This window comes from Mobula birostris, chromosome 17 (genome assembly GCF_030028105.1).
Source record: "Mobula birostris isolate sMobBir1 chromosome 17, sMobBir1.hap1, whole genome shotgun sequence".
Taxonomy (NCBI): Eukaryota; Metazoa; Chordata; class Chondrichthyes; order Myliobatiformes; family Myliobatidae; genus Mobula; species Mobula birostris.
The window spans coordinates 31788878-31801583 of NC_092386.1; the positions used below are offsets into that span (position 1 = coordinate 31788878).

The 12706-nt window shown below is 40.0% G+C and overlaps 1 protein-coding gene across 3 annotated transcripts in view; it reads left to right on the forward strand.

The window, feature by feature from the left end:
- The window catches only part of prdm6 (PR domain containing 6), a 246812-nt gene that overhangs the window by 168080 nt on the left and 66026 nt on the right, over window positions 1-12706 (forward strand). For all 3 annotated transcript variants that reach the window (XR_011889524.1, XM_072281471.1, XM_072281472.1), the window contains exon 6: window positions 12359-12695. Coding sequence is in view for 2 of the 3 variants with exons in the window: in XM_072281471.1 (XP_072137572.1) it covers window positions 12359-12695 (337 nt within the window). In the remaining variant the exon portion in view is untranslated. The remainder of the gene's footprint in view (window positions 1-12358; window positions 12696-12706) is intronic.

The following is a 12706-nucleotide window of genomic DNA, read 5'->3' on the forward strand; positions in this document are numbered from 1 at the left end:
ACTTTGGGTGTTTGATGTTTTCTTGAATAGGTTCCGTGATTTTTTTTTTGTTTTGTAGCTGACTGTATAAGAACAAATCTCAGAGTTGTATTCTGTATACATGCTTTGATAATAGATGTACTTTAACTTTGACTTTGAGAATACAGGCGGTAGGACAACACTAAAAGGTGAGGGAAAAACATCCTAGATCTTTGTTCTTGCCCTATGATACTTAGCAAGAGAGAAACTCATTTAGTATTAGCTATCACACAAAGAGTTTGTGGACACTCAACTAAATGTATCATTTGAGGAACCCTCTACTTGACATTCCTTCTCATAGCTTCACTATCCTTGTTAACATCAATCTCTAATATATCCATTGACAGTGACATAAAGCCTAGCTATCATGTTTCACCTTCATCTGACCTATATCTTTATTGGAGCTCTGTCATAAGAAATCAGCATCCATCATCAAGGACCCCCACCATCCAGGCCATGCTGTCCTCTCACCGCTGCCATTCAGAAGGAGGTACAGGTGCCTTAAGTCCCACACCACCAGGTTCAGGAACAGTTATTACCCTTCAACCATCAACCTCCTGAACCAGCATGGATAACTTCATTCACCTCAATACTGAACTGATTCAGTATTATCCATATAACTATTTTTTAACATCATTAGTTTTCCTTTGTATTTGTGCTGTTTATTCTCTTTTGTACTTTGGTTGTCTGTCAGCCTTTGTGTGTAGTTTTGTATTGATTCTATTGTTTTTTTTTGTTCTGCTGTGAATGCATATAAAAATATGAATCTCAGGGTAGTATATGGTGTTAGTACATAGTTTGATAATAAATTTACATTGAACTTTGAACATCTTCATTATTCAATTCACCTGTTTCCACTCCTATGTCTGTGACTTCAATGGACCAAGACATTTCTCCAGACATCTTTTGGAAAAAGAACGGAAACAGTGAAAACTAAGGCAATTTTTTTAGGATTAGTCCCAGATATGATCCCAGCAATGAAGACTGGCTACAAGGCTCCTGTTACCATGATAGGAGCCTTTTAGCCAATCTTCACTGTAGGGTGCTTCATGCTGACCATTTTTGCAAAAATTGGGGCCATGTAGCTTATATTGAATAACATTGAAAATTGTCCTCTTGCCAGACTCCAGGACCATTTAATGGCATTAAGCTAGGCAAAACAAACTGCCACTGACTGGATATGAACTTATTGAATGACTTGTCCATGCAATGTGATACAACTTCATTTTCATTTGTATATGTTTGGTGGTGGCTATATTTTGGAAATTTGGCCAGGCAGAGACTGATGATCAATGGCTGAAGAAGGATGTTGCGTGGGACTCTTGCTGAGTGGGGAAGAGATACCAGATGCTGTTGTTGTGATGTGCGTGAGTTTCTCATAACTTGAGCCATTTGGTTGCCTTGTACTTTCTGCTGCGTCCCAGTCACCTGAGATTTCAGTGAAGACATCCTGTTGAAATGGGCAGCATTGTTAATCATGGAGAATTAAAAGAGTAGAATTACTCCCTAGCAATCCTAGGCACCGCTTGTCGAAAGCATTTCTCAACATTATTTTCCTCCATCATCTGGCAGCTCATGATATGTGTTTTCTTTAATTTTCCCCAATTATACAATGCTACAAGAGGAAATCTCACTAATACACCCTTGTCCGGCAGCAGCACAGAAGGCTTGAAGTCAGGTCTTACATCACCAGATCCTGTGAGCTTTTGCTATGAACAACCAGGGGGGGAAAAAAACTTATGAGAATTCTGACAAAAGCTGATCTGGTAACAAGCCAGTATGATAAGTGTTATATAGAGGCATAAAATTATTGTGGTAAGTAGTTCTTTCAGCTGTCAGTCATGTGTGGTCAAGAGAAGAGATAAGATGAAGATTTCAACCTCATAATGCAACGACTAGGATCAAATCAGCAGATGAATGACTACATAATCTGGTGCCCTGCATACTTAGAGTGGATTTTTTTTCTGTCTTTCTATACTTAATGCTCTCATCAATCTGGCATTTGATACAGTTTAATATACAAGTGTTTACATGCTTGGATAATGTTTTGAAGCTCCAACTAACCAAAGCTCCTCTAAACAGATGTTGGCCATACAAATTCATTAGTCAAGTATGTTAAGGGTTGAAACTAATGTTATTTCAGCACATTTGAACTCACCTTTGATTTTAGTGGTATTGCTGACATGGCAATTAGCCAGTTGTTTAATTATTTGCACAGGTGAATTGGATTATTGTAAAAACCTCTGTTTAATTTCTGGTACAAATACAGGCCAAACTTAGTTACACATTGAGCATAATGTGCATTGGGTGGAAGGTGGGTGAGAGGTATCTGTTGAAAAATCTGGATTTGTCAGAACAATGTAGAATTTTGTCTTTGAAGCAAGTCCATTTTTCATAAAACATCCTGATAGCTCATCTGACTGACAGGATTTTCTAAATGTGTGGTGCAGGTTTCAGAAATGATACAGGGGAGTTTTGAGCAATCATTATGATTGTTTGACGTTGATATTGTGAATGCAGAAATGCTGAGATGGACATTACTAAGCATGAGTCAGAGGCAGTGGAGGTTTGGAGGAGATTGCTGCTCCTCATTGCCCACAAACAATGCCATGAGGCCTCCATGTGATTCTGCCCCACCGTCCTCATTTTACTTCATGTGTTTTTTCTGAATTGTATGGGTTTTTCCCAGGTTATGTAATTATAAAGTCATGCAGGTCAGTACTGTATGTCAATTGGCCACTGTAACATACCCCTAAGTGTGTAGATGAAAGGAAAATAGGGGAGAGGTAATGGAAATGTGGTGAGAATATATAACAGAAAAAATAGTGGGGGAGGGGTCAACAATGAGCCTATGAACTCCTTCTGTGTCACAAGGAGGTATGAAGACAACCCAGCCAACATGGGTTGGTAGAGATTCAGGGCTGTGATCAAAATAGGCCTAAATCTTTGATAATATTTATGCCTAAAACAAAACCCAGCAAGTTTTTTGTTCTTTCAGTAGCTTGATAACTGAATATGTCAAATGCAAGGCCTAGATGATATGGATGAAGAAGAACTAGTGTAGACAGGGCTGGCTTATTTGCAATTGTTAATGTCCAGGCTTTTTACTCTGATGTTCTTCTGGCTTCATAGCAGAAAGGAATGGTGTGCATTCAATTTGTATATAAACTAATATTTTCATTCCAGAGTTAAAAATTTTATACCTGATTCACTATCAAAAATTCATTTCTGAAATGGACACAATAGATTGTGGATGCTTGAAATCCAGAGTAACACACCCAAAATGCTGGAGGAACTCAGCAGCTCAAGCAGCATCTATGAAAAGGAAAAAAAGAACTGACGTCACAGACTGAGACCTGGCCTGATGAAGCCTGAAATGTTGACCCTTTTTTTTCCCCCACAGATGCTGCCTGACCTGCTGAGTTCCTCCAGCATTTTGTGTGTGTTTCTGGACTGAAGGTTTTACGTCCAATGAGAGATCAAAAGACTGATGGAATGATTTTATGTGAGCTGAATGTGTTTATGAACTAGAGGACTATGTGCAATGAAATGTTCAGTGTGAATAATGCTCTCTTTTACTGTGGGATTCCACTGTACAGGGTTATGATAGGGTCATGGCAATGGGGAATACAATGACCCTTTGACCCCAATGAAATTTGGTTACCTGAAACTGGCTGATATTTCATATGCAATAACGTCTCACAATATCTATGATAATGATATCATTAGCCTGGCTTCAACTCATTGTAACTGACCTGAGTCATGTTTAAGGCTGTTGATGGTAACTATTTTCAAAAGAGATAAAGATTGACACAGGCCATTTTGAGTGCTGCTTAACTGCCTTTTTGTTTTTATCTTTCACTGTGTGCAGTCCTATCATCAGTTCCGTATCCATGGTTGTTTCTGTGTAACTGAACAGAAAACAATTTGATTATGTTTATTTTATGAATTTGAAAGGAATATGGTCTTGGATGCTTTTGACTAAGGTTGAATTTAAATGCAAGAAGTGCAATTTGTCGTAGTTCATGATATTGAAGTTGACAGTGTCAACTTTGTTCTGCCTCTCCGTTTGGCAGAGTTCAACTTCTGGCCAGCACTCTTCTTTGCCTGGGTACTTCACAGAAATGGATTTTGGTCAGCCAGTGATAAAACAAGGGGAAGCCAGTGAAGAAGGCATACCCTGAGATGATTTCACACTTATAACTACCAGCTCAGACACTGAAGGAGAGAGTATGAATGCAGATAGTATCAGCACTTGGTGAGAAACTTGGCACCAGAGAACGAAGACACCAAGAAAGTCAGTATGCTGGAGGGGAATTGCAGAAAAGGAGAGAAGTCCAACTGGCTGATGAACAGACTCAGACTGAAGCCACGTAAGCTCAGGTTGCTAGTATAGTAACTAACAACTTAACATAACAACATTAGAAGTAGGAATGAGCGGTGGCTGTTGGACCCTTCATGCAAGTTCTTCCTTTTGACAAGATAATTTTCTATATCCAGCCCTATTCAATTTGCCTATCACCATATCCCTTCATATCCAGAATGATCTCAGTCTCTTAGATGCCCCTTATTATGAGATACTTACCCAATGGTAAGGCCTCTTAGCCAGGGGAAATGTCTTCACTTCATCTATCCTTCATTTTATTAGGTACTTCCTTGTGCATTCAGAGATGCACTTCTGGACACCACTGTTACACATAGTTATTTGAATTACTGTTACCTTCCTGCCAGCTTGAAACGTTTTAGTATTTTCCTCTTACTTCTCTCATTAACAAGGTATTTTACTCATAGAACTGCCACTCACTGGATTTTTTTTTTGTTTTTAGCACCATTCTGTGTAAACTCTAGGAATTGTTGTGCATGAGAACTCCAGGAGATCAGCAGTTTCTGAGATACTCAAACCACCCCATCTGGCACCAACAATCATTCCATGGTCAAAGTCACTTAGATCACATTTCTGATGTTTGGTCTGAACAAAAACTGATTCTCTTGATCATGCCTGCATGCTTTTATGCATTGATTTGCTGCCACGTGATTGGCTAATGAGATATTTGCATCAATGAGCTCATATACAGGTGTACCTAATAAATTGGCCACTGAGTTTATGTTTGACAGAGGTCACATCTCATTTTTCAAAGCTCTATCGTCAATAGAAGCCTACCTATTCAAGATGAAAGTTTATTTATCACACGCACATCAAAAATGCAATGAAATGAACTATTTATGTTAACAACCAACACAACTAAAGGTCTGCTGGGGGCAGCTTGCAAGTGTCACCACACGCTCCAGTGCCAAATATAGCATGCCCACAACCTTCCCTTGTATGATAAACCAACCACAAACCAATCTGGTGAATCTTTGCTTCAATCCTCCCCTAGTATGTATATCTGTTTTATAAAAGGAGATCAAAATTGCACTCTGGATTGGCCTTGCCAAGGGTATGGTATTGTATTCTTCGTCATAGTAGTAAGGGCAACAGTATACAAAAAGCTTCAAGTCTATCTCTGGAATGCAAAGACACATCATCCAAAAAATTACTATATTATGGTGTATGCCAGAATTTGAATTGGAATTGGTTTATTATCGTCACTTGTACAGAGGTAAACTGAAAAGCCTGTTGTGCATGCTGTTCATATAGATCAAACAATTCACAGTGCACTGAGGAATGTACAAGGAAAGATAATGAGGGTGCAGAATAAATGCGACAGCTACAGTGAAAGTGCAATGCGGGTAGACAATAATGTGGCAAAAATAATCCCACTCTAGTTCCAACCATGCTGAAATAGAGGATTTCTCTTTCAGATCTAGAACTGCTCCATCTTCTCCACAGACATTGAGCAGACTTTACCAATCATACTGCAATTCAAGTGAAAGTAATGGCAAACAAGCTCTAAAATAGTGCACATTGATTTTCATTTGTCTACAAAATGCCATGGTTTACTTCATAATTTGCTTTATCCTTTGGTCATTTTTGGTCTGGAGTGTGGAGAAGCAGATATTGTGATGGTCAATGACCATTAGTGTTGGTGTATTCATGAATGGGGAATAGGGATTGAGTTTTGAGTATCAGAGTCAAACAAGCTCTTCAGCATCCACCCAAACTGAAAATTTTGACATTAATGATCATGAATTCTTCTAGTGGTTTGGATGTTAAAACTATATTTGTGTAATTTAAGTTACACAAGTATGGGATTAACAGCCAAACCACTAATACAGGACAAGGGCCGTTGGTAAAACTTGGCTTGTACAGATTTCATGGAGAGATTGTCACTACTATTTAAAATTGCATTTGGAACCCTCAATTCCAGTTATGCCACCTCTAACAGTTAGCTAGGTGGGAGCTAAGTTGCGAATCTCCTACTCTGACTTCTTTCTGGTGCAATTCTTTTGAAGCTTACAGCTTTGTGTATTATATTATTCATAATTCTTCTATCTAGCAACTCAATGTCCAGCACTGGTGTATCTATAATAAAGCTATATTAAAAACAATACTACCAGTTGTCCAGGGACACCAAGTGGTCTCACCACCACGCCGACACTCGACCGTTTGGTATCGTGATGCATTGTTACTATTCTATGACAGCCATTTGGCTGTTATGTATTTCTCCCCCCAGCTGGATCTTACTTCATCATTTTCCATGAGGAGTGAGCTTCAGCCACATGGTACAAATCTGTTGATTAGAATGTTACTGGTGCAACTTACTCTTTTTTTTCAGGCTGATCATTTTCAGTGCCTGATTTGGCTTCACTACTAAAATAAAGCATAACCCTTCATTATCTTTTCCAAGAAAAAAATGCCTTTCCTTCTGCACTTCATCAGATTATGACTCTTAACATCATATAATAATGTTTGGATATGAGCCTTATAAACTTACAACCAACTTTTCCAAAGAGATCACTTGTTGTCAATGGCACTTGCAATTGTAAAAGCACACCTCTCCACTTACCTTTTAATCTTTCAGCATTTTTGACTTCTAGGCTCAATAAATAATTAATAGTTAAGTCTGTTTGCTGTTTGAACCCTTTTAAAGGTGTATTCTAACAGAACAGAACTGGTGCTAATGACATACAGCATTTGAAAGCCCCAGCCTCATGAAGAAATAAAGAGGTGCGGTAACCATGTCTTCTTCGTTCCTTCATGAGAATGAGGCTTTCATCTTTTAGATTAGATTCAACCTTATTGTCATTGTGTCGAGTACAAGTACAAGGCCAATGAAATGCAATTAGCATCCGACCAGAAGTGCAAAAGAACAGTATTATTTACAAAATAACTGCAAATAAAAAGTAAATGCTACAGCATACAAATATAAAAGTACTGAGACAGTCCAGTATGGGTGCAATACTGCTTAGTGCTGTGATGAGAGGTTCAGCAGGCTCACAGCCTCAGGGAACAAGCTCTTCCTGAGCCTGCTGGTGCGGGAGCGGAGGCTCCTGTAGCAGCTACTGGATGGGAGGAGAGTAAAAAGTTCATGGTTAGGGTGAGATGCATCCTTGATAATGCTTTTCGCCCTGCCCAGGCAGCGTTTATGGTAGATGTTCTCAATGGTGGGCAATCGGGTGCCGATAATCTGCTGGGCAGTTTTCCGCACACGCTGGAGTGCTTTGCAGTCCAATGCGGGACAATTGCCGTAGCACACTGAGATGCAGTTGGTGAGTATGCTCTCAATGGTACAGTGGTAAAAGTCCATCAGTATCCTGGGACAGACGTGAGCTTTCTTGATGCTCCGCAGAAAATAAAGACACTGTTGCAACTTTTTGATCAGGATGGAGGAGTTCAGGGACCAGGTGAGATCATCGGAAATGTAGACACCAAGGAAATTGAAGCTTGATACATGCTCCACTACAGCTCCGTTGATGTAGATGGGGACATGAATGTGGCTCCTAGCATGCCTGAAGTCCACAATAATCTCCTTGGTCTTCTGGGTGTTAAGGGCCGGGTTGTTATTGGCACACCACGCAGCCAGTTGCTGGACCTCGTCCCTGTAGGCCGTCTCGTCATCCCCTCTGATCAGGCGAACCACCGTGGTGTTGTCTGCGAACTTGATTATGGAGTTAGAACCATGTACAGGAACGCAGTCATAGGTGGAAAGGGAGTACAGAAGAGGGCTCAGCACACAGCCTTGAGGCACGCCTGTATTCAGGGTGAGAATGGAGGAGGAGAGGTTGTCTAACTTAACAGATTGGGGTCTGTTAGTTAGAAAGTCCAAGGTCCAATTGCAGAGGGATGAGCTGATACCAAGCTGGCGAAGTTTGGCGATCAGCTTGGAGGGGATCACAATATTGAATGCCAAACTAAAGTCAATGAACAGCATTCTGACGTAAGAGTTGGGGCTGTCCAGGTGGGTCAGGGCAGAGTGAAGTGCCGTGGAGATGGCGTCCTCTGTAGACCTGTTGGTGCGATAGGCCAATTGATGGGGGTCCAGGGTAGTGGGCAGACAGGATTTCAGATGTGATTTTGATTGTTCTTTCTTTCCTCTCCTTTCTATAAATGTATACCTCAGATAAATATTATGTGGAGATTTGTGACAAATATGATTATATGATATATATGTACAGTATCTGAAATACATCTTATGGAAATGTTTGTTTGATGATGAAATTCAATAAAAAATAAATTACGAAAAAAAGAACCAGACTCTCAAAGCACTTCACAATGATGGGGGTCAGTGCAAATGGGCAGAAGTTATTCAGGTCCGTGGCAGTGGAATGCTTCGGCACTGGCACAATGGTGGTGATCTTGAAGCTTGTGGGGACAACTGCCAGTGCCAGGGACAGATTGAAAGTGTCCATGAAGACTTAACTATTATTATTTATTAAACCTAAAAGTCAAAAAATGTTAAAAGGATAAAAGAGTAGTGGAGAGGTGTGTTTTTACAAAATGTTGGGCATTTAAACCCTCGCAACACACATCAAAGTTGCTGGTGAACGCAGCAGGCCAGGCAGCATCTCTAGGAGGAGATACAGTCGATGCTTCAGGCTGAGACCCTTCGTCAGGACTAACTGTTAGTCCTGACGAAGGGTCTCGGCTTGAAACGTCGACTGTACTTCCTCCTAGAGATGCTGCCTGGCCTGCTGCGTTCACCAGCAACTTTGATGTGTGTTGCTTGAACTTCCAGCATCTGCAGAATTCCTGTTGTTGGCATTTAAACCCTGACCTTTCTACACACAATCCAACCCCACCCCACCGTTATTTGGCTCTTCCAATAACAACTACAATTCATGTTTCTTGTCAACCTCTCATCTCTCCATCTGGTAAATGCAATGCTGTACTGATCTGATTAGTGCATGGGAGAGATTACATAACTGACCTCCATGTGCTGATCAAGCCAGTCAAAGGACACCTACCCTCTGAAAAATATTTCTTCAAAGTATTCCCATTTAATTATTTCAAGGCAAAAACTTTCATGAGTTATGCATGCTAACTCAATTACTATTTCACAAAAAAACCGTGGGGAAAGATGCAGATGATTATCACAAATTTATATTGATATCAATCAACCCCGAAGTGCTTTTTGTGCATGAATCTCAAGTCTGGCCAATCTGCTTATACATTATGGATGCTCTCAATCAGCTCACAGGTCACTGACACTTGGAGGATGTGTAGGGAAGTGACAGGGAATAGGGGAGAGGAATAAGGGAGAGAATTACAGATGGGATGCATTCAGACAAGCACTCATAAGCTATAGGTGGCAAACAGGTGGACCGTATTTGATTGTTAACCATAATAAGGCAAACACCATTTTCTTGGCTGGTAAGGTGTTCCAAATTTGCACTTTGACAACCAGTCTAAACCACCTCCAGCATTTCTAAACAAACTCCGCCATGATATTAAGACCAGAGAATAGGAATGGAATCAATTGTGACAAGCCACTTGCCTGGTTTCTACCCTTTCTGCTTTCTAAGGCAGACTTCTGTTTTGGAAACAAGAACTTTGGGAGCTGGAAAAAATAATGTATGGTGATATCATAACCTTGCAACCTCATAAATATTGAAACTCATTGTGTAATTTAAATGAATGATTCGGACACTGCATTCGTCATTAAAATGATCCTGCACCACAAACGTCTTCGTCAGATAAATTTAATGGACTTTCCCTTCTGTTACGTGCTTACACCTACTGCCTGTCTGCCCACCTCCCTACACGCATTATAAGCCAAGCATCTGGTTACCCTGAGATCCTCAGGTGTCAGAGGCAGGAACCTTTTTGAGAGAAACTGTAACTTATTATTTAATTTTATTTAATACAAGTGATGAAAGGAGTTTTCATTCTGAGCAGATGCTGTCAGCCCAAAAATGAAGGTAAGCATAGGTAACCATGGTAACAACTGACAGCCAAAGACTTCCCAGGTGTGAGTAATGGCTGTAGAGGTTAACTTTAAATGGTCAGTAAGTTGTTCAATAAATTCCTAAAAGAAATAAAAAGTAGAAACTGCTGGAAACACTTGGCAATTTAGGCAGGATCTGTGGAAAGAGAGATGGTCGATGTTCATGTGCTGGAATCTTCATCAAAATTGGGAAAGAGAGATGTCAACTTATTTTTCAGATTTGTAGAAGGTGGTACAGGATAGGATAAAGGGAATATTTCTGAGAGGGTGAGACCAAATAGTATAATGTGGTAGTTAGAAGCAGATCCAGAATATTGTATATGTGGTAGTAAGAAGCCGAATATTTCTGGATCACTAGAAAAAAATGGGCAGTCTGATACAGATGGAAAGACATAAAGGAACAAGAAGTTCAAAGAAAGTTGGCACATTTGATTTTGAGTCCAGAAGGCAGCAACGTATCTGGATGGACGATGAGGTATTGTAGCTCAAGCTTGCTCAACCTCATGTGACAGGGGTCAGAGACAGATAAGTCAGTGCGGGAATGAGAAAATTAAAATGGAGACAGCCAGAAGCTCAGGGTCACTCCTGCAGACTGAACACGCGTGCCCTGCAGAGAGACTCCTTTCACCATGAGACCCTATGCAAGCCTGAGGAAAATAAAATAATCATAAATAAAAATTCATTTGTTTAAGACACGATTTTTTTAGTGGTACTCAGGCCAATGCCTGGGCTCTGCACTGTGAGCCCACCTAGCCAGATTTAACACTTGTGGATATAGAGGTCGAGCTGAACTGATCTGTCCCACTGAGAACTATCTTATGAGGAGGACAGAGCTCCAAAGATGGAAGCTGCTAATAGTTTTCTTTTCATGAAATTTTTTCCAGTACGTCCCTGGGACATCACTTGAGATATTTGTGTATCTCTCTAGATACCTCAATACATTTCTATTTAATGTTGGTCTCCGGTAGTTTCCTGGAACCCTGGAATGTAAGAACTTTGTCCCGATGACTGTCCTTTCTTGTACCATCTCAAGGTCAGTGTCAGAATGCTGTGCAGCCACCATTCTGGTCAGAGATCCACAAGCTTAATTTCAGTGTTTGCGTGGGTCTCTCAACATATTTTACACCATAATATGCACTAATGAATAAAACATTGTCCCTGATTACCACTAAGCACCAAAGACTTTGTATGAGGTATGTGCTCGACAATCACACACATGGTGGAATGGAACCCTGATCGAGCAGCATTTTACTGCATGGATTCATGTGAAAATGTCCAAATTCTTTAAGAAACATCACCATGATGCATGGATGGAATGGATTGCCCCTCCTCACTCCTAACTATTGTGAAATTTTGAGGTGAAGTTAAGGGAATACGTCACTGTATTCAATAAAACTAAAGAAGCAAATCCATCTATTTAGAAATACCATAACTTGTAATCATACTTCAAAATATCTAATTCCATGCTTTCGATTCCTAACTCAGAAACTTATTTTAATATTTAAACTTGCTTACTTTAGAGAAAAAGAATTCCAAATACAAGTGACTTTAACCTAAGGAAGATAAATAGAATCAATAGTATATCTCTAGTCACTAATAATGTACAATGGCTACTATTGTTATACAGTTCATTAAATCAAAAAAACAATGACCAGAATTTTGGCAATCTATAATCTCATTCTATTTTCTTGGATCTGAGCCAAAATGAAATATTGCTGTTGGGTGTCGCTTCTTTTTGCTTGACTTCAATTTTCCTGGTGATGCATAGATTAGGACAGGCATAACAGACTAACCTACCTGCACATTCATTCTTTGACTTATCCAGATAGACAATTTTGGGCTAGCAAATTTTCTAATAGCTTTCTTTTAGAAGAAATTGCATAAACCCACTTACAGACATGAAACTAGTTTTGGATAAAATTTAGTCCAAAAGAACTGTTTAATTGTTTGAGATTTTATTGCCTTTTGGTAACTAAATTATAATTATTAAATAAGATTTGTTTTTATTTCCATAGTGAATGTTCCATCAACTCTTGCTGACATAATGACCAGGCATGAGACATTACAATCGTTCAACAAAACTGGCAAACTTCCACCGACGGGCGTTTATCGTTCCCTAAGGTTCCCAGAGACATCATGCAGCAAAGTGCTGTCTGACAAAGCAGGGGTGAATGACTCCATGGCCAACCACATCAACATGAAGAACCAGCGGGTACTGGCGAGTCCAACCTCAACCAGCCATTTAAGTGGAGAATTCAGTGACTGGCACCTCTGGAAGTGTGGACAGTGCTTTAAGACCTTCACCCAGCGGATCCTTCTACAGATGCACGTGTGCCCACAGAACCCAGACAGGTAACTAGAAT